At 43.1% G+C, this 22,460-nt stretch overlaps 1 protein-coding gene and 1 long non-coding RNA gene across 5 annotated transcripts in view; one reads left to right on the top strand and one right to left on the bottom strand.

Annotated features, from left to right (window-relative positions):
- Positions 1–7,326, top strand: part of ATP8B1 (ATPase phospholipid transporting 8B1) — a 120,116-nt gene extending 112,790 nt beyond the window's left edge. Inside the window, exons 23-28 of the mRNA XM_039230508.1 lie at positions 753–976; positions 2,503–2,586; positions 3,366–3,611; positions 3,933–4,071; positions 5,736–5,866; positions 7,041–7,326. Of these exons, the coding sequence (XP_039086439.1) occupies positions 753–976; positions 2,503–2,586; positions 3,366–3,611; positions 3,933–4,071; positions 5,736–5,866; positions 7,041–7,265 (1,049 nt within the window). The 3' untranslated portion in view covers positions 7,266–7,326. The remainder of the gene's footprint in view (positions 1–752; positions 977–2,502; positions 2,587–3,365; positions 3,612–3,932; positions 4,072–5,735; positions 5,867–7,040) is intronic.
- LOC120230768 lies at positions 881–21,419 on the bottom strand. 4 transcript variants are annotated; one of them, XR_005528160.1, is made up of 4 exons: positions 21,252–21,419; positions 19,712–19,910; positions 7,444–7,518; positions 881–968 (listed from the first exon to the last, which is right to left on the bottom strand). It is a non-coding gene; the product is annotated as an uncharacterized LOC120230768 (long non-coding RNA). The 4 variants fall into 4 exon arrangements; XR_005528158.1 differs by lacking the exon at positions 881–968 and adding an exon at positions 2,547–2,631; XR_005528159.1 differs by lacking the exon at positions 881–968 and adding an exon at positions 5,966–6,903.
- Between the last annotated feature and the right edge of the window lie 1,041 nt (positions 21,420–22,460).

Consider the following 22,460-nt stretch of genomic DNA (forward strand, 5'->3'; position numbering starts at 1 on the left):
GTGCTCATAAAAGCTCTGGATGGACTGAAGAAGTGGGTGCTGGGCTGAGTCTCGAATGTCTTAGTCACTCACCAGAGGAGCTTCTAACTTTGAGGCTTCTGTGAAGGGCTTTTCAGCTGAAGAGCTTTTGCCTGTCAACCCCCAGGCAGCTGGAGAGAGGATGCGCACTCTGCTGCAGAAATGCCACAAAGGGAAGGGCTGCTGGGCTCCAGGTGGCTTATACTTCCACTTCAGGTGGCTCATAACGATGGAACCCAATTCACAAAAAGAACTGTGCCGCAAGGCAGTCAGAGCGGTGTTAGGTTTTTATTTGCCTTCCCACCTTTCCAATAGAACAAGGGTGGAATGAAGGTTGGGAGAGCCCATTAGTAGTATCTGCTACTCATGACACACCAGCCCAGGGCTGACTCCAGGGAGGCAGGGACACACAGTATGTGGGGATTCCTTGGGTGCCCTCCATGGGTGAGAAGGATGGCTTATGAGCTGGGCAGGTAACCCAAATGGAATTTACCACCCATCTGAGATCCTTCCACAAATACTCTTTAGAGGCCCCACCACGTGCTTTTTCTTTTTTTAGCAACTTGTATCTCTGGCACAAAGTTGAGTTCAGAAGCTAAGGCGGGGCTGGTGAGCAAGGTTTTCATTCCATGAATGTCTGTTTCTTTGTTTTGCTATGGAAACATTTTTATCATCTCAATGTTTTGCTTTAAAATTAGCTTATGATTCACGCATCTTCTCCCTCCGCCCCACAGCTGCCCACATTGGTGTTGGAATAAGTGGACAAGAAGGCATGCAGGCGGTCATGTCGAGTGACTACTCCTTCGCCCAGTTCAGATACTTGCAGAGACTGCTGCTGGTGCACGGCCGCTGGTCTTACATAAGGATGTGCAAGTTCCTACGATACTTCTTTTATAAAAACTTTGCATTTACTTTGGTTCATTTCTGGTACTCCTTCTTCAATGGGTACTCTGCACAGGTAATAGGATAATTGTTATTATCTGATTAAATAGGACTCTTACATAAATAACTCCTGAAAAAAACATTTCCCCTCCATATCTACAGCTTTGATGCTCTCTTAATTGTTGAGGCACAGATTGAGATTACAGGTGACGTTTCTAAAATGTTTCTGGTGCTTTAAAAATACTTTAGTTCACCCTTGAAAAGTTGGGATTTGTTCCTGGCTTTTGTTTATGTGTGTTTGCCTTCACCTTAGATCTTTTTCCAAAGTTACCTTGCCATTAAGAATAATGATAAAGGGCACCTGGGTGGCTCAACTGGTTAAATGTCTGACACTTGGCTTCAGTTCAGGTCATGATCTCACGGTTTATGAGTTCAAGTCTGGTGTCAGGCTTTGCACTGACAGAGCAGAGCCCACTTGGGATTCTCTCTCCCTCTTTCTCTCTGCCCCTCCTCTGCTTGCTTGCCTGCTTTCTCTCAAAATAAATAAAAAAAGAATAATACTAAACTATGAATTCTGATGGCAAATCAACAATGACATTGTGATCAAGGCTAAAGGGGTTATATAAATTCTGGATGATCACAGATTTGTTCTCTGATTTTTTTTTAAAATTTTTTAGTTATTGCTGAAATGGGAGTGCAGTGCATATATGTTAAAACAGTGACACGGCAAAAAAAAAAAAAAAAAAAAAAAACAACAACCATCAGTTAAAATGAACCTAAGTCAGTGCCCGTGGTTGTCCAAACTTCCGATGCTGTGCCTCAGGCAAATGGTATCAGAGGAGCCTTGGAAACCGAGGGTCAGGAGCAACCTTGAGCAAGTGATAGCAGTGACTGGGTACAAGTGGTGGTAACAAGTAGGCCCGTTTCCTCTCTGCCACCCTGAGGATGTGTGTGCACAACCCTATGCATCATTTTCAGAAGCATATTTTTTTTAAACGTTTATTTTTGAGAGAGAGCAAGCAGGGGAGGGGCAGAGAGGGAGGGAGACGCAGAAGCAGACTCCAGGTCTAGGCTATCAGCACGCAGCCCGATGTGGGGCTCAAACTTACGAACCATGAGATCATGACCTGAGCTGAAGTCAGATGCTTATCCGACTGAGCCACCAGGTGCCCTTCAGAAGCATATTTTTAATATTCAAATTCTGCTTCACAAAATGTTTAAATAGAAATGCTGGACTTGCAAAGTCAAAGAACACTTGAATGATACCTCGTGTATTCTGATTCATTAACAAAGGAATATAGAAAGGATCAGCACCAAAGTATTTTCCAGCATTCTTCAAATAGAATGGATTCCTTTTCCAAAAAATGTTTTGGTGTATATTCTCCTACTCATTTCAGAAGGAAGGTCTGTCCTGCGGAACGCTCTGATTCTGCCCATTCCGCGGAAGCCAGCTCACACCTTCTGCAGGTGGGGGGCGGGGTTACTCTGGCAGAAGTCCCCACGCATCCTGGGGGCCTCCCTGCTTGAGACAGAATGAGCGCGCGTTGACGAGGCCGGCATAGGTCTTGGTCTGTGACACGAGACTCTGTACCCTCCCCGCAGACGGCGTACGAGGACTGGTTCATCACGCTCTACAACGTGCTCTACTCCAGCCTGCCCGTGCTCCTCATGGGGCTGCTGGACCAGGTAGGACCTCGTGCTCGCAGGGACACGTCAGGGCAGACGGAGCACCTGTGCAAGAAGTTAAACCCAAATATCTCAATGCATTCTTTTGGTTTCCCTTCTTCCTGAGAAAACCCTATTGCTGTCCTGTTGCCAGGCAACAAGAGGACCTGTGCTTCTCGTTTTATAGTACGAAACGAGGATTTCTGTGCCTGGGTTGAATTCACTGATAGAAAAGTTTAGTATCTTCCTTTTGGACACTGAGAGTTTCTTGTTAAGACACCCGGCAGTATAGTATGTCTCTGTAATAACTTACTCACTTTAAAAGTCAGTTACTTTAATATTTCTCTAAACTTGTATGTTTAATTCCCCAATTAGTCCACATTCTATCTAGTAGCAATTCTTGGAGAAAGTACTTTAATGAATAAAAAGAATGATTTGGAATTAACCCATCAACTTGTATGTGAAAATACTTTCCCAAAGAATTAATAGGTATCTATTTTCCCAGGAGGTAAAAACAGCCTCCCTACATTTTTTTTTTGACATCACTAATTTGCTTTCTGTGGACAGCAAAATAATATATTTCTACCTAGTCCTAATCTTAATTAAATATCAAGTAAAGGTGGACTAAAGTAAAGAGGTTGTGGCCTCTGCACACTGAAACCATTCAGGACTTATCTAGTTGAGTTTCTGCCTTCCTAAAACTCAGTAAGTTGAAAGTGTGTGTGAGGTATCAACTGGAATGGATCTCTGAGTTCGCTAATTCCTGGAGGGTACGCAGCTAACTGTGTTTTCCCTTTAAGGATGTGAGTGACAAACTGAGCCTCCGCTTCCCTGGGCTGTACATAGTAGGACAGAGAGACTTACTATTCAACTACAAGAAATTCTTCGTAAGCTTGGTGCATGGAATTTTAACATCGATGATCCTCTTCTTCATACCTCTTGGAGCCTATCTGCAAACTGTGGGGCAGGATGGAGAGGCGCCTTCAGACTACCAATCTTTTGCTGTGACGATTGCTTCTGCCCTTATAATAACAGTCAACTTCCAGGTACATGGCTTTGGTCATGTGTTCCCTGTATCTGTTAGGTACCTGTGTTTCTGTACATAGACCAGTGGGCACAGCCATCTGGCTGCCACTCTATGTCCGGCTGTGCCTCTGCCACTTTACAAAATATGAATGCTGTCGTCACCGCTTACACCAAGCACATTTCCTACTTCGAAGTCACCTGAGCCACGGGTAGTTTCTGATGTTTAGTATTCCAACTCAAATCATGCCTAAATTGCTAAATTGTTTTCAGAATCCTTAGATCCTTTATTTCTTGGTGACTCCCCCAAATTAGTGCTCGGTTTTTCTCTGGTTTCCCAACAGATTGGCTTGGATACTTCTTACTGGACCTTTGTGAATGCTTTTTCAATTTTTGGAAGCATTGCACTTTATTTTGGCATCATGTTTGACTTTCATAGCGCTGGGATACATGTTCTCTTTCCATCTGCATTTCAATTTACAGGTTGGTATTTTCTAACTTCCAAAAATAAAGGTATAGAGAAATGTTATTAGTTTAGATTCTGACATGACTTCTAAGTAGAGCCCAAAGTATAAATTATTGCTAGTAAAATGAGTGTCCTGGCTGGCAACTGAATTACAGTGGTGGACTGGAAGTGTGGTAATGTGACAGCAAGAAAGCAAAATGAAAAAGTTTTAAGATACAATTGTGCATCTGTTCATTTAGTTTTTAGCCACACACACCCCAATAAAATCTAATATTGGCAGGTTACTGGGAAATTGAGTATGCACGTAAACCATTCACTTCTTCAAAGCACTATCTGGAAATACATAATGGACTATAAAACATCTCGTACGTTTTGACCTAGTATTTCCATTTGGAGAAAACACCTTAAGATAAAACATACCAATTTTTGGAAAGACTAATTTGTACAAAGATTATACCACCACCACAATCTCAATTGTTTTTAAAAAATGGAAATAATTCAAAGACCTAATAAGAATAGTATCAAGCTATGAATCGCAGATGAGGAAATTCTAGAAATCAAAAGTGGAAAACTGTCACATCATTAGAAAATTGTATACAAATAAGTAAACTTACAGAAATAGCTCAGAAATTAAATACTTTATAGCCGTATAAAACAGGACAAAAGAAAATGATAGAATGAATGTGAATTGCTAAATTTATAGTTTCATGAGTCGGAATTTATAAATTTCTTAGTTTAAATATACTAGTTTGGGTTCACAATGGAAAAAAGAATCCCCATAAACTAGTTTCCCTGTAAAAGATGAGTTTGTATTTTGTTTTTGTTTTTTTTAATGACCAGTTGTAAAAAGACCATTGCTATAGCAACCCTCTTCTTGGGATTATGCTCATTTTTTTTTAACGATTGTTTCTGTTGACATTGTTTTGTGTTTTAAAAAATTTAATGCCCTGTTATTTAGAATATTCCCAAAGGGAGTGTTTTTAAACACACATTTAACAGTATAAAAACACATTTTTTTAAAAAGTATTTTTATAAACCTAGAGTGTAAGTAAACAGTGTGCCAGATTTGGCTCTAGGGGAAAATTACAGCTTTAAAATTGGGTAAAATATATGATTACCTGGTTGTGTGATAGAATTGTTACTTTTTCTGACATAAACCAGCAGCTGAAAAAGTATGTCTCTGGTCAGACGGCTGTGGGGTTTTGTTTAGAAGTGGCCATAGCTAATTCTGTTATCCTGGGCGAACCTTTACACTTCTCCACCACTTGAGAAACTTACCATTCACCCCTCAGGTCTGACTAAATGGCATGACCCGAATAAAACACCTAGTGTAAGACCTGATTGTTACTGTTATCTGGAGTTTCAAGCTATAAATTTTGGAATGTAAATTCCTGGAAAAATTGAGAAGTAGAGGTGGCCTAATTTTCCATTTTTACCTAATAGAATGTCAACAAACGTAACTTTTTCCCCCTTAGTTGTTGATCGATGTACATTTGCCTTCCTAATTTTGCACTGCTGAGCCTGTTTTAAAATGTTCATTCCTTTAAGCAGTGACCAAATGTTCTGGGGGGGGCCAATCTGACTGTAAAACTCTGTCACAGATAACGCACGTAAGGGTTACGGAATAAAGCTGCGCTCTTCGGATAAGGACCTTTGTGACTCACCCCCCACGTTTTTGCAGGCACAGCATCCAACGCCTTGAGACAGCCGTACATTTGGCTGACCATCATCCTAACCGTCGCGGTGTGCTTACTGCCCGTGGTCGCCGTCCGTTTCTTGTCAATGACCATCTGGCCATCAGAAAGTGACAAGGTACAGAAAAAAGAGTATTCTCCTCATTCTGAGTGCCCCTCACAGAAATCAAACTGTGTCCCCGCAGCAGCTTTCCTGCAAAATTTCAAACTCGTGGGTAGTTCGGTATGGATGTTTTTTCAATACTACTTCTCTTTAACTCCGTCTTGCAAAGAAGTCTTTTGGGACTGGGATTTTTGTTTGCATGCTTTTTATTTTAAACATTATCAAAGGGAGAATAATATAAGGAACCCCCATGCATCTATCCCCTCAACTTAAGAATTACAGTATTAACACTTTGCCCTGCAAATAGGTTGGGGATTCGCTCTTTTCTTTCCTTCCTTTCTTTCTAGAAAAATGCCACCTCTTCTGGTGGAATCGTCTGAGCTACAAGTTGTTCAAATAACGTATCACTTCGATTCACATAATCATCAGCAGGCTTCAGGCTCTGGAGACTGAGCACCTAAGTCTGTCAAAAGCACGGGGGTGCTTTCCATCTCTCCCCTCTGCATTCCTCATTAGGAGCTAGCTTCACCTTGAAGTTGGGGGATGGCTACAGTTGCAGGCGGCTCCTCCTGACACACCCCTCTCCAGAAGCATACAGGAGGCTGCTCCGTAGCTTTCCCTGAGGAGCCCGGGATTGTGCACGGGAGGTCCCAGGCCCTGCCTCGCACGCAGGTCTCCTTAGCCAGTAGAGGTCACAGGGCCGCTCCCGGACCGTGCGGGGCAAGGGAAGTCAATTCAGTCCTGCTCCTGGGAGCGGCGTGGCTATATGCGGGAAAGGAGTACTTGGCTCTACTCGGTTTTCAACAGCAAGGAGAGAGAAGATGCTAGGCAGGCAACCTTCAGGGCCCCCTAGACCTTCTCCCTTTTCTCTGGGCCAGAAGATGCGGTAGCAACAAGGGAAAGAGAACGACCGAAGTTTCTCTTGGGCCTGTCCCAGTCTGATTTGTCAGTGGCAAAGAACAGTGGCGCGCGGCGAGCGGGAACTTCGGCTCCCCATTTTCTAGAAGGTCCGAGCCCTTGCAAGTGTTACTACCCTCTGGGCGCGTCCTATCCTGCAAAAAGGAGGACAGCGATGCCGCCTTAAACAAGTCGGCCTGGAGTAGGTAACCCACCCCGGGGACCTCAGTGCCGGCCCACCCCCGCCACCCACCGCGCTTCACTGTGGGCCTCGCCCCTCTCCCCGCCACAGATCCAGAAGCACCGCAAGCGCTTGAAAGCCGAGGAGCAGTGGAAGCGGCGGCAGCAGGTGTTCCGCCGGGGCGTGTCCTCGCGGCGCTCCGCCTACGCCTTCTCGCACCAGCGCGGCTACGCGGACCTCATCTCCTCCGGGCGCAGCATCCGGAAGAAGCGCTCCCCGCTAGACGCGATCATCGCCGATGGCACGGCGGAGTACCGGCGCACCGTGGAGAGCTGACGCGGCTGCCGCGGGGCCATCACGCACGCGCGCACAGACGTCTATTTTTTTATGAAAGACTCTCAGGCCTTTTTTTTTTTTTTTTTTTTAAACTGGCTTTGTCACGAGGGTGTTAAAGACACAACCTTTGCAACAGAGTACTTGGGCTGGACTATTGCAATAGCGAAGCCAAGAATACCTGTTCGGAAGTCCTCTTGTTCAGCTGGCTTGGGTTCGTTAGGATTCAGAGGGGATGTCGTAATCCAGTCGCCACCTAGGACAAGAGAATTAGAATATTTCAGTGCAAATGGTACTGCATTGTAAAATTACAGTTAGCTCATTCCTGTCTGGGGCCTTCAACATACATAACCAGAGGTAACTGTTTTGCCCCATTGGGTACCTTGTTAATGAAGATCTTTTATTTATAATGGCCACGACAGAAAAATCGTGAATGTTCATCACCTGGAAGCTAAGTGGTCCAATGACATTTGAGAGTTGATAATGAGCTGCACGGTTTCATGTTCTCCTATTAAGAGTTCAATCAAGGAAAATTCACATTTCATGAGTACAAGGTTTCAGTCTGCTTCAGTTTACTACCAGGTTAAAAGTGTGCATCACCTACCTTTACTCTTACTACTGCATATTATTTTAGCCACTTCCTTACCTCCTTTCATTTAAATATTTATGGGCTTTTTTTTTTTAAAGGTTCTTAAAAACAAGGGTATCAGTGATAAATTGTGATTTTGTAAAGCTTTCTTTTGAAAAGCGAACTTTGTGCCTGCCTACACGTGTTTTATAAGGGACTTGAACAGAGACCTCACTTTTTCACTTGTCTTCATAGAAAAAAGGCTGTTGGCAGCCACATTTCTAACAGTGTATCCTTTAAAATAGAAAATAATTTTAAGCAGTTAAGGAAACTATCCTCAAAGAGGCAAAAGTTATTTTTCTAGAAGCTTTTCACACACTAGTTTCCATATTCCAGTGAAGATATATACAAGTGTTTTCAATAATTCTGTTCTTTGCCATTAGGCTGTGAATGTCCACATTTATCTGTCCCTTTGAATTCCTATGAGGAAATCACATCATGTATATAGTTCACATTCTAGGTAGGATAAAAGAATGTATGCCTCTTTTTTCTATGGAAGTAAAGTTCTGGAAGTTTACAACTTTCTCTTGTAAATAAACTGTAAATTGTTTCTTTTTTTGGTAAAGAAAAGTTTGCTTGTATTATTCTGTTTTCTCTCCTGTTTTGTGAATTGTGGGAAAGGTCGACAACGCAAATGTGTCAAAGACTTACACTGTTGGGTGCAATATTAACAATTGTAAAATGCAAATTACTTTGGATAAATTATTTCTATATTCTGTAAATCTGAGATTTAATGTATATTTTTGTTTAATAAATAAATGCTTTCGTAAAATCTTTGGAAAGCATCTTTCAAGTAGGGTATATGACATAAGAATGTAGGTCTGCAAGGTTTCTAAAGAAACGGGTGCTTTGGTGGTGAGAAATAAGAGGGGCGGGGTATTGAGTACTGGGGGAGAAATGACTGAGAAAAGGCCATTAGCCTTGAAAGGTGAACGGTATAGATTTAGGGCTGGCACGATCAACTGTGTCCTGGGAGGGTACATCTTAGAATACTTAGATGAAGCACAATTTTTTAAAATGACCTTGGTTCTGAAACCAGAATAAAAACATAGGTAACTTTTCACCTATGGGGCTAGGAAGTGAGCAAATGATCAAAGGGGAATTAGGATGCTGAAGGGCAGGAGAGCAGGTGGGGACGAGAAGGGGGACCTGAGGCTGCAGTCTGGGAGGGCGGGGTATGATCAGCCGGCTGCAGGACAGGCAGGCAGCTCCCGGACAGTGCCGGAAGCTGTGACCCCGCTAAGGAAATGGGACTGTGCCACAGAGAAGGAGGTTCTCTGCAGAAAGCTGTCGGTGGGGGACTTCTGTGTGAGGCACAACTGCCAGCAGATGATGACAGTCTCAGCCTAGGGGTGCTTTAAATGGTGCGAAATCAGGACCCCCCATTTTCCTATCCCACAATTGACTGTCTCCTTCTGGAGCAGAACTTCATGTCTGGATCTTTGGAAATGGGATAAAAGTTGATGGAACAGATTAGACTCTGCAATAGAAATTGTATGAGAAAAATTTCTGAGCAGACCTGGGAGATAATCCCTTTTAAAAAAGCCACTTTTCCGCCTAGGATGTCCTACTGTATTTAAATTGGCTGAGGAATATACGTTTTTAATCAAAGAGCACCACCTAAAGGTTCTTACTAACGATCAGTACCAGAAACTCCAATAATGATACCCAGTGGGGTAAAATGGTCTAAAAAGGTGCCAATGTGATAGCAAAACACACCTTAATGGAGCTTATATATTAAGTCATTGCCTTCATGTGATGTGGGTGAAGCTTATGAAAATTGAAAGACTTTTTCTAAAAGTCCTATCAGAATCTGCTTGAAAGTTATGGGTACAGTAAAACTTCGGGTGCATTTATAATTACAAAAAGTCCTATCTAAACACTGTAAAAATTGATTTTCTTGACTTAAATAGACAGTTCTTCAAAGAAGATATATAAATGGCCAACAAGAGTATAAAAATATCAACATTAGTCATTAGGGAAATGCAAATCAAAACCACAGTGAAATACCACTTCAGATCCACTAGGATAACTATAAATAAAAAAAGGAAGGGCACCTGGCTGGCTCAGTCAGCAGAGCATGTGACTCTTGATCTCAGGGTCATGAGTTCAAGCCCCACTCTGGGCTTGGAGTTTACTTTTAAAAAAAAGTGTTGGCAAGGATGTGGAGAAACTGAATCCCTTGCCCACTGCTGGTGGGAATGTAAAATGTCGCACCCACTGTTGAAACAGTTTGGCAGTTTCTCTATAAGAGAAACAATTACCATATAAACAGCAATTCTCCCAAGTACATGTATATTTACCCCCAAACCATAAAAATAGGTACTCAGATACCTGTACATGAATGTTCACAGCAGCACTTAATTGCAACAGCCAAAAGGTAGAAACAACCTAAACATCCATCAAGAGATGAGTGCATACACAAGAAGTGGGATTTACACATAATGGAATATCATTTAGCCATAAAAAGGAGTAAGGCTAGTTCAAGATAGAGACATAGCAAGATCCTGAACTCTTCTCCTCCCGGACACACCAGATCTACAGCTACAAATAAACAATTTCCCCTGGAAACAGAAGCTGAGAGACTCCTAACACTGGGCAAACCACCTTCACTGAAGTGGGTAGGAAAGGCAGTTTGCAATCTTGCTGAAAACCCCACCTCCAGCATCTGAAATCCAGAGCTTCTCCATGAGGAGTGAAGGGTTTGAACCCTACATCGGGAACCCCAACTTCTAAGACCTACCCCTGAAAGGGAAGCCCCTGAAACTTACAGCTTTGAAAGCCAACAGGGTTTGCATTCCTGAGACCCGAAAGGCTATCGTGCAAACTGAGAAATGGCTCTTGAAGGACACCAGGGCCCAGTACAGGCGTGGCCAAACTTTACGTGAAAGAGGCCTATTTACTTACCTTAAAGCATCAGCCTGAGAGGCAGGCATCTAATTTAGCACACATCGAGGGGCCTGCCGGGGTGCTCTCCAAGGATGGAGGCCAGTAGACACTTCAAAAAAAGTTCTTTTTAATCTAGGCTCCTTCTTTCTTTCCCCCAGCAGACACCATCTCCATGTCCTCCCTCTGCTGCCCTCCAGAGCACGGGTATCTCCCAGAGGGGAGCTGTTACAGGCACACGGTCCTGGTTTTATATCGGGTGCCTCAGTGTGAACACCCCTGGGGTCACCTGGCTCTGGGGCCCAGCAGGGCCCACATTCCGGGACCCACAAGACTGTACCACCTGGAGAGACAGGGCATGGCCGGCTAACGCCACCGCAATATCTCTTCCGTGATAAAGGACCACGTTGCTGGTCCGGGAGCTTTGGCCTGAGGGGCAGGCTTCGGGCCTGGCACACATCTAGTGGCCCACGGAGGGACTCTCGGGGGAGGGAGGCTGGTGGACATCATGCTTGCCCTCTTTCTCCACCTCACTCCAGCTTGTCCGTATCTCCCAGAAAGCAATTCAGACCCTCATCTGATGCCCTGCTTTTTCGCAGGTGCTACAGGGTGACATCTCTAGGTGGCCTGGCTGTGGTGGCCGGCCGGCTAATGCGTCACACAGGACTGTGTCACCAACAGAGAAACCCTTTTTAACTGTCTACCATTTCCAGTGCACAGCAAAAGGAGCCCAGTCTCTGTGAAAGAGGCCTATTAGCCACTCTCCACGGCTACATCTGAGGGACAGACTTGTAATCACACACACATCTAAGGGCCAACTGCAAACCTTTCCAGAGACCTCAGAGGGCTATCTTTCTGTTCTCCCTCTGCTATGTTTCCGAGCACCAGTATCTCCCAGAGCGGGGCTTGTATAACGTCTGGTGGCCCCATTTTTATGTCTGCTGCCTTTTTTGCGGCTACTGCCTCAGGGATGCCCCTTAACTGCTCAGCGCTGGTGGCCAGGAAGGTCTGCATTCCTGTATTCCATACGACTGTAACAAATGGCAGGTGGTCTCTGGCCCGCTAAAAACCCCAGGGCACAATACACACCCCCAACACTGAAACACACCCCCAGTCTTTCTGTGATAAAGGACTATTTGCTTGTCCTGGAGCTTTGGCCCAAGGGCAGGTTTTTGGTTTGACATACATCTAGAGACTTACTAAGATGCTGTACTTAGTCGTAAGTTGGTAGATGCCATCCTGTGCCCTCCATCTGCCTTGCTTCAGTTCACTGCTATCTCCCAGAAAGGAGCTCAGATAGTTGCCTGGCACCTCAATTTTTGTGACTGACTCTCAGGACATTTCCAAGGTGTCTTGCTTTGGTAGTTGGCAGGACCTGATGTTTGCAGTCCTACAGGACTGTATACATTTGTATACTTTAAAAGCTGATGGGGCGCCTGGGTGGCTTAGTCAGTTAAGCGTCCGACTTTCGCTTAGGTCATGATCTCGCGGTTCGTGGGTTCAAGCCCTGCGTCAGGCTCTGTGCTGACTGCCAGCTCAGAGCCTGAAGCCTGTTTCAGTCTGTGACTCCCTCTCTCTCTGACCCTACCCTGCTCACGCTGTCTCTCTCTCTCTCTCTCTCCTAGAAATAAAATTTAAAAAAAAATAATAATAATAATAAAAGCTGTTGCCTGAGGGTCTGATTTATAATCAGCCTGAATCTAGGTGCCAACTTTGATCCTCCTCTATGGGACAGCTAAAGAATACAATAAATGAACTGAAAAATAACCAGAGGGGTTCAAAAGTAAACTAGATGAAGAAGAAGAAAGGAAAAGAAAACTCAAATACAGGGCAGCACTCATCCAATCAAAGCAGCAAAAGGAAGAAGAAAAAAAAAAACAATGTAGAAAAGTAAAGATAGCTTATAGGACTTATGAAATAACATCAAAGACCAACATTTGCATTAAAAGGTTCCAGAAGAAGGCGAAAAGAGAAAGGGGCAGAAAGCTTATCTGAAGAAAGAAAAGCTACCTGAAAATTTCTCTAAGTTGGGGACAGAAACAGACATCCAGATCCAGGAAATGCTGAGAGTTCCAAATAAGAACCTGCAGAGACTCAAACCAAGACACATTATAATTAAAATGTCAAAAGTTAAAGATAAGGAAAGAATTTTAAAAGTGTCAAAAGAAAACCAATTTCTTATGTAAGAGGGATTTTCCCCCATAAGAAGATCAGATTTTCCAGGGGAAATGTTGGTGACCAGAAGGGAGTGTTATTCAAAGTGCTGAAGGAAGAAAACTTCCAACCAAGAATACCGACCATACCTGGCAATGTTTTCATTCAGAATTTAAGGAGAGATAAGGAGTTTTCCAGAGAAGCAAAGGCTAAAGGAGTTCATCAACGCTACACTAGCTTTAAAAGAAATTTAAAAAAAAAATTTTTTTTGAGAGAGAGAGAGGGAACTGGCGAGAAGGAGCAGAGAAAGAGGGGACAGAAGATCTGAAGTGGGCTCCACGCTGACAGCAGAGAGCCCAATGTAGGACTCGAACTCATGAATCGTGAGATCATGACATGAGCTGAAGTTGGATGCTTAACCGAATAAGCCACCCAAGTGCCCTGTCTTAGAAGAAATTTTATAAAGAGATTTCTTTAAGCTAAAATGAACGGTGCTAATTAGTAACAAGAAACACAGAAGTATAAATCTCACTGGTGAAGGTAAATACGTAGTAAAATTCAGAGACTAATGTAAAGGTGGTAGGTTAATCACTTACAAAGCTTGTATGAAAGCTGAAACAGAGAAGTATAAAGATACCTAAAACTACAATAATTTTTTGAGGGATACACAAAATAAAAAGACTTAAATTATGAACAAACATATAAAACTGGTGGGCGGGAGTTAAAACTGTAAAGCTTTAATGATGTTCAGACTTAAGTTGTTATCAACTTAAAATAACACTGTTATAAGCTGTTACATGTAAGCTTCACAGGAACCACAAAGCAAAAACCTACAGTAGATACACAAAAGACAGAAAGAGAATCGAGCATACCAATACAGAAAATCACCAAATCACAAGGGAGGAAAATAAGAGAATAAAGAAAGGAAAAGACCTACAAAACAGTCAGAGAGCAACTGACAAGGTGACAATTAAGTACATACATATCAAGAATTACTTTAAACATAAAAGAACGAAATTCTTTTATCAAAAGGCACGGAGTGGCTGAAAAGATAAAAGACACAACAATATGCTGCTTACAACAGATTCACTTCGGATGGAAGGACACACACAGACTGAAAGTGAAGGGATGGAAAAAGTCCATGCAAATGGAAACCTTAAAAAGAAAGCTGGGGTGGCTATAGTTACATCAGACAATATAGACTTTCAAACAAAGATTGTAATAAGAGACCAAGAAGGTCATCATATAACAATAAAAGGGTCACCCATCAAGAGGATATGGCATTTGTAAGTATTTATGCACCTCCAAATAGTAAAATACCAAAAAGCAAATATTAACAGACATAATGAGAGAAATAACCAGCAATACAATAATACTATAGTACTTTAATACTCCAATTTCATCAATGGATATATCATCCAGACAGAAAATCAATAAGGAAACATTGGCTTTAAAAAATACACTAAGGGGGCACCTGGGTGGCTCAGTTGGCTAAGTGTCCGACTTCAGCTCGGGTCATGATTTTGTGGGTTCGAGCCCCGCATTGGGTTCCATGCTGGCAGCTCATGGCCTGGAGCCTGCTTCACATTCTGTGTCTCCCTCTCTCTCTGGCCCTCCCCCGCTCATGCTCTGTCTCTGTCTCAAAAATAAATAAACCAAAACAAATTTTTTAATAAATTAAAAAAATATAAATAAAATAAAAAATACACTAGGCCAGATGGATGTAACAAACATATACAGAACATTCCATCCGAAAACAACAGAAGACACATTCTCAAGTGCATAAACGATATTCTCCAGGATAGATCACATATTAGGCCAATTAAAAAAAATTTAAATCATATCAGGCATCTTTTTTCTGACTCTAATAGATGAAACAAGGAATCTATTACAATAAAAAACTGGAAAACTCACAAATATGTGCACATCATACAACATGCTACTGAACAACCCATGAGCAAAAAAAATATCAAACAGAAATAAAAAGTGCTTTGAGACAAATGAAAATACAACACACCAAAATTTACGAAACGCAGCAAAAGCAGTTCTAGGAGGAAAGTTCACAGCAATGAATGCCTACCTTAAGGAACAAGAAAAAACTCAAAAAAACAACACCTAACTTTACACATCAAAGAATAAGAAAAAGGGGAGCAGAGCCCAAACTTAGGAGAAGAAAAAAATTAACAAAGATCAAAGCAAATATAAATGAATAAAGACCAAAAAAGCAATAGAAAAAGGTAAATGAAAGTAAACTGGTTTCTGAAACGATAAACAGAATGTATAAATCTTTAGCTAGACATGCCAAGAAAAGATTGGTACCACAGAAATACAAAGGATCATGACTGACCACTATGAAAATTATATTTGAACTGGACAACCCAGAAGGAAAAATTCCTATAAACCTACATCTATAAGACTGAATCATGAAGAAACAGAAAATCTAAACAGATCAATTTTACTAAACTGGTAAGGAGACTGAAGTAATAATCAAAAACCTCCCAACAAACAAAAGTCTAGGACCAGAGAACTTCACTGGTGAATTCTACCAAATAATGCCAATCCTTTTAAAACTCTCCCAAAAAAACAGAAAGAGTACTTCCAAATTCATTTTATGAGGCCAGCATTATCCTGCTACCAGAATATACCACAAGAAAAGAAAATTACAGGCCAGTATACTTGATGAACATAGATGCAAAAATCCTCCATAAAATATAGGCAAACAAAATTCAACGATACTTATTAAGAGGACCATATGCTTCAACCAAATGGGATTTATTCCAGGGGTGCAAAGATGGTACAACATCTACAAATCAATGTACTGTAACACACCAACAAAATAAATGATGAAAATCACTCAATCATCTCAAAAGATGGGGAAAAAAAGCCTTTGACAAAATTCAGCATTCACTGGTAAAAACTCTCAAAATGTGGATATAGAGGTAATGTACCTCAACATAATAAAGACCAAATATGACAAGCCCACAAGTAACGTGATACTTAAAGGTAAAAAGCTGTAAGCTTTGGGGCACCTGGGTGGCTCAGTCAGTTAAGCGTCCAACTTCAGCTCAGGTCATGATTTCACAGTTTGTGGGTTAGAGCCCCGCATCAGGCTCTGTGCTGACAGCTAGCTCAGAGCCTCGAGCCTGTTTCAGATTCTGTGTCTCCCTCTCTCTCTGACCCTCCCCTTCTCACGCTGTCTCTCTCTCTCTCTCTCTCTCAGAAATAAATAAAACATTAAAAAAAAAAAAAAAGCTGTAAGCTTTTCCTCTAACATCAAGAACAAGACATGGATGCCCACTCTCCCCCTTTCAGCCAATAAAGTATTGGAAATCTTAGCCAGAGAAATTAGGCAAGAAAAAGAAATAAAAGGCACATAAACCAGAAATGAAGTGAAACTGTAACTATTTGCAAATGACATATTATGGATAGAAAATCCTAAAGATACTACCAAAAAATCTGTTAAATCTAAAAAACTCAGTGGAGTTGCAGGATACAAAATCAATATAGAAAAATCTGTTGCATTTCTATTAAAAAAAATATATTTATTATTGAGAGACAGAGACAGAGCATGAGCATGGGTGAGGAAGAGAGAGGGAGACACAGAATCTGAAGCAGGCTCCAGGCTCTGAGCTGTCAGCACAGAGCCTGATGCGGGGCTTGAACTCATGAACTTTGAGATCATGACCTGAGCTGAAGATGGACACTTAACTGACTGAGCCATCCAGGCGCCCCAGCATTTCTATACACTAATAACAAAGTGGCAGAAAGAAAAATTAAGAAAACAATCTTACTTACAGCTGAATCACAAAGAATAAAATACCTGGGAATAAATTTAACGCAGGAGGTGAGAGAACTATACACTAAAAAATATAAAATATAGATAAAAGCAACTGAAGATGACATAAATAAATGGAAAGATATTCTGTGCTCATGGAATGGAAGAATTAGTATTGTTTAAATGTCCACACTATCCAAAGCAATGTATAGATTTAATGAAATCCTGGTCAAAATTTCAATGGTATTTTTTCACAGAAACAGAACAAACAATCCTAGAATTTGTATGTAACCACAAAAGACCCTGAATATCCAAAGCAATCTTCAGAAGTAAAAACAAAGCTGATGGAATCACACTCCCTGATTTCAGACTATGTTACAAAACTACAGCAATCAAAACAGGATGGTATTGGTATAAAAACAGACACATAGATCAATGCAACAGAATAGAGAAATAAATCCACACACATATGGTCAATTAGTTTACAAAAAAGAGCCAAGAATATACAATGGGGAAAGAACAGCCTCTTCATAAATGGTGTTGGGAAAATTGGACATCCACATGCAAAAGAATGAAGCTGGACCAGTATCTTGCACAACACACAACAATAAGCTCCAGGGAAGATGGTGGAGGAAGATCCTAGCCTAACTTTGTCCCACAGATACACCACCCACATTCACGTAACTAACCCAGAAAATGACCCAAGGACCAGGAGAATGGCTCTCCAGACGTAAGGTGAAAGGAGGCTACATCCAAAATGATAGGAAGGGCAAAGCCAGTCAGAAAGCAAACCAACCCATGAGACTAATTACAAATGGGAGGGACACACCACATGCACGAAGGGAGAGGAACAGACCCCACACCAGGCACTCCCGACACAGGGGACCTACCCTGGGAAGACAAATCCCCATAACGTGGCTCTGAGGACCAGAGGGGCTTAACTTCAAGTTTGTACAGTCAGTGGGGTTTAACGCCAGAACTGTAAAGATCAGTGGGCTGTCTCTGGGAGAGCCAGAATGCAAGGGCAATAGGAAACGGTCCCTGCCCTTGATGAGACAGCATAACAAACCCCTCAGAGATACGGCAGAGAAGCAGCACTTTCCATAATTTGGCTATTGTTGATAGCGCCAAATGTCCATCAACTGCTGAATGGATAAAGAAGATGTGGCATATATACACAATGGAATAGTACTCAGCAATGAAAAAGAATGAAATCATGCCATATGCAACAACATGGATGGAGCTGGAGAGTATTATGCTAAGTAAAATAAATCAGTCAGAGAAAGACGGATATAGGTGTTCACTCATATGAGGAATTTGAGAAACTTAACAGAAGACCATAGGAGAAGGGAAGGAAAGATAAGTTACAGAGAGGGGGGCAAACCAGAACAGACTCTTAAATACAGAGAACAAACTGAGGGTTGATGGGTGTGGGGGTTTGGGGGGTGGGGAAAATGGGTGATGGGCACTGAGGAGGGCACTTGTAGGGATGAGCACTGAGTGTTGTATATAAGTGACGGATCATGGGAATCTACTCCTGAGCCAAGCCTTCACTTCGTGTTAGCCAACTTGGCAATACATTATTAAAAAAAAATACCACCACCACCACCACCAAAAGAAAATATAAAAAAAAAAAAAAAAGCCCCCCCCCCCCGCCTCAAAGAAGCAGCAGTTTGAAAAGTGCCTGAGGTACATGGGAAGATTTATTTACTAATCTCAAAACATGCACTGGAGCAGCAGAGAGCTTTAGGAAACTTCTCCAGAACAAAAGAGCTGGGAGGCATCACCTGCCCTCACCCCAGCCTAGAGACACAGATGTGACCTCTCCCCACCTAGCTTGCTAACACCACACCCCACCCCTGCGTTCCCCTGTGCGCTACCCTATCCGACTGCCCCGCTCAGCGGGAGTCCATGCCAAGCGACACCACGAGCTTCTCCTTGTGCAAGCAGCTCCCCACCGGCCACTCCAAAGTGCCTCCTACCCTGGGGGAGGGGAGGGTAACGGGCAGGGGCTGGATGCAGACACGTGATCTGACCGCTGGCCCTGCCTATGAGCAGAAACCTCACAAGGACCAGTACAAAGAAAGAGAGAGCCTGGTAGTTCAAGGTCACCGCAACCCCAGCAGACTGGAGACAGACGTCTGGTCTGACTGCAGGCCCCGCCCACCAGTGAAAGCCTCTCAGGGGGCAACACAGAGAGAGGCCCCTGCAGTTCAGTGTGACTAGTTCAGTGTGTCCAGGCAGATAGGCTGAGGGCAGGCATGCGGCCTGACCCAACTCAGCCCAGGGCAGCGCCACACTGGCCCCTTAAGAGCACTGGGAGCAAACTCTGTCCCCGCCAGGCAGAGGGCCACTGCAGACACCTGTACCGAGGCGAACGTGGCTCAGCCACAGGAGCAGGGCACACTCAACACACCTCTCGATCCTCTGTCCCCGTCTGTGGGAAGAGGAATTGGGTGGGCTTCTCTGTTGCCTCGCCACCGGAATTTGTTGCCTAGTTAGATCTCACTGTTGTCTCTGTGAAGACCCCCTAACTAATACGTGGGCTCCCAGGGAAGCTACACTTTAACATTTGCCAGGGACAAAATGACTCAACCAAACCTCAAAGCATGGGACCTCTCCCTGCCCTGAGCCCACACTGTACATCTGCTTTATTTTTAAAATATCCCCAAAAAACATTCCAAAGATAAAGATAAAAAACTTTCCTCGTTTCCATAATATTGAAAAGTCATTCACCTTGCACAGACTAAAAACATAAGATAGTGTGTAACTTTGTAGAATGCCCTTTGTCATAATAATCTGTAATCCTTACGTGAAAAAACCATACAACCCTGCACCACATGTTCCCTCCCCAGAGCACTCTCTTCTTCGTGAAGACGGTGTATCCTGACAGCTGTCCTAGCTTGGGCTCAACTCAAACTCTTTTCCTTTTGAAAAATTTTAAAAGTTTGTTCATTTTGCATCAACATTTCTTGGCATTGTCGGCAGGACATCAGAGCAACTCACCTGAGGACACCTGGGGTCGCCTGGACCTCGGCTGCTCTGTGCCAACACCGGTCCCGGGTGCCCCTCTGGCTCCCAGCACTTCACAGGTGTGTCGGGGCACTTCGCCTGGCCACCCAGACCCCCTCAGTTCCAGTTGATGGTCCTGACTTCGATTCCTGCTGCTGATGGCTATCGGTAGTATTCTCTTGGTGGGAATAACCTAGAAGGGATGGAGTTGATGGATTGTTTTAATTTGGCATTATACAAATTGATGTTTTAATAGAAGGCTTGTGTAAATTTTCTGGCTAATAATAAGAGAGTCTAAACCATTTAGCTCTAAAGAGAACTGAGTGGGAACGGACTCCGTACCTCTCTCCTCAAAAGCGGGGGCCCTGAGAGGGACCTCGTGTGCTCCTGGAACCTGCATAAGGACGGGAAGATTTAGGTCCCGCACATTTCGGCCTGCTCGGGCGAATTCTGTCTGATGGGCACACTCATGGTTGTGACTCTGTATTTAAAAGGATAATGCTATTCTACTGTAACACTGCTCGGCCTATATTATGTTTTGAGCTCAGTAAAAAGATGGCCACTAAATGGAACTTTAAATTATCACACCATCTTGCAACTGGAGTAACTCTGCCAGAGATCAAACACCCTACATTCAGGCTTTTAAGCTCCTCCACAATAAAGATGGAGCTCCTCCAAGCGGCGGAGCTCAGGCCCCGGCTTCTACCTGTGCACAGAGGGGCCACACCCCAGATCCTACACCCTGAGCCTGGGACCCCGTGACCACTTTTTAAAATACTTATCCTAAAATTAAAAATAAATAAAATAAAGATGCTTTATGGGAAGTGACCCAACTGATGGACCATAGAGATAAGTGTGGACAGGGGTGCCTGGGTGGCTCAGTCGGTTAAGGGTCCGACTTCAGCTCAGGTCATGATCTCGTGGTTCGTGGGTTCGAGCCCTGCATCAGGCTCTGTGCTGCCAGCTCAGAGCCTGGAGCCTGCTTCAGATTCTGTGTCTCCCTCTCTCTCTGACCCTCATGCTGTCTCTCTCTCTCTTTCTCTCTCTCAGAAATAAATTTTAAAAAATTTTTTTAATTTTTAAAAAAGAGAGGTAAGTGTGAACCAAAATTTAATAAGACTCCTGACCGTCTTCCTAAAAGTCAGGATGATGAAGAGGAGGAGGAAGACAGGCAGACACTGGAAATCCTCAACCCACCGCCCCACACCCAGGCACTAGAACCAAAGTCCAATCCACAGACTGCTCCTCTATCCCCTCCAAAGGGCTGAGAAGCAATCAGGAGGGAGAGACAGGAAGCAGATGGAAAGACGGCAGTCCAAACTCTGAATCTGCTTCTGGCCTTGACAGGGGTGCCCCCGACGCCTGCCTTTACCTCCCCCTCCTCCTGTTCCTGTGCCTCCACCTGGGCTGCTCCTATACGATCCCGGGGGCCAGCAGCACCAGCAGCTCCTGCTCCTCCCACCCACACTATGAAGGAGCAAAGAGCACCCCCAAGCTGTCAGGCTACCCCCTTATGATGTTCAAACTGGAGTACCTCCCAAATCAGCGTGAAGGGGCCCGGACTCCCCTGGACTTCAATGGCCCACTTCAGGTTCCCCCACAGGAGCTCTCGATAAAATTGACAGTCGGGGGCGCCTGGGTGGCTCAGTGGGTTAAGCGTCCAACTTCGGCTCAGGTCGTGATCTCGCGGTTCATGGGTTTGAGCCCCGCGTCGGGATCTGTGCTGACAGCCAGCTCGGAGCCTGGAGTCTGTTCCGGATTCTGTGTCTTCCTCTCTCTCTGACCCTCCCCTGTTCTCTCTCTCTCTCTCTCTCTCAGAAATAAATAAAACATTTAAAAAAAATTTTTTTTTAATTGACAGTGGGGAATGAATTGGTTGACTTTTTGTTAATTTTTTATTTTTAAGTAATCTCTACACCTAATGTGGGGCTCGAACTTACAACACAAAGACCCAGAGTCACTGATCTCAAGAGTCACTGACTCAAAAGTCAGGTGTCTTGATCGACTTTTTAGTAGGCACAGGGCGACATATTCAATATTAAAGCTACTTCAAAGTGGTTGGTTTCATTAAAATAGACATGACTCTTAGAGTTATCAACATCAAATATAATACAGATACCTGTATTTTATTCTACCTGAATTTATGAGCTAAATTTGTGTTGTATTTTTTGCAATGTGTCAATGACTTAAAATGATTGATTTTGTCATATTATGTTCACATGGGTAACTGTAAGAACAAATGGGTTAAATATATAAAAAGGCATATAGCTTTCAAAATCTTTAGTAGCCTTGAAGTTTTTGCTAGGTAATTAAATGATAAATTGGTTCAAACTCATTGGATATTTAAGTCTTTTCCAAATAAGAGAAAACAATGAAACATTAAATACCAAACACAGGTTTACCGACTTTTGTCTTATTATAGGAAAACTAAAGATCAATTGGGTTTGTTATAAACATGTTTTATGCTTTATTAAAAGTCTGTATTATGAAGAAGCATGGTTTTAGAAATTATGAAATACATTCATAAATGCGCCAATCTAAAGAATACTGGGGGGGCACCTGGGTGGCTTAGCTGGTTGAGTGCCTGACTCTTGATTTCAGCTTAGGTCATGATCTCACTGTTCATGGGTTGGAGCCTCGCCTTGGGCTCTGTTCAGACAATGTGGAGCCTACTTGGGATATTCTTCTCTCCCCCTCTATTCCCCGCCCCCACACTTGTGCACACACACACTCTCTCTCCCCT

This window comes from Hyaena hyaena, unplaced genomic scaffold, assembly GCF_003009895.1.
Source record: "Hyaena hyaena isolate Hyena2069 unplaced genomic scaffold, ASM300989v1 scaffold_47, whole genome shotgun sequence".
Taxonomy (NCBI): Eukaryota; Metazoa; Chordata; class Mammalia; order Carnivora; family Hyaenidae; genus Hyaena; species Hyaena hyaena.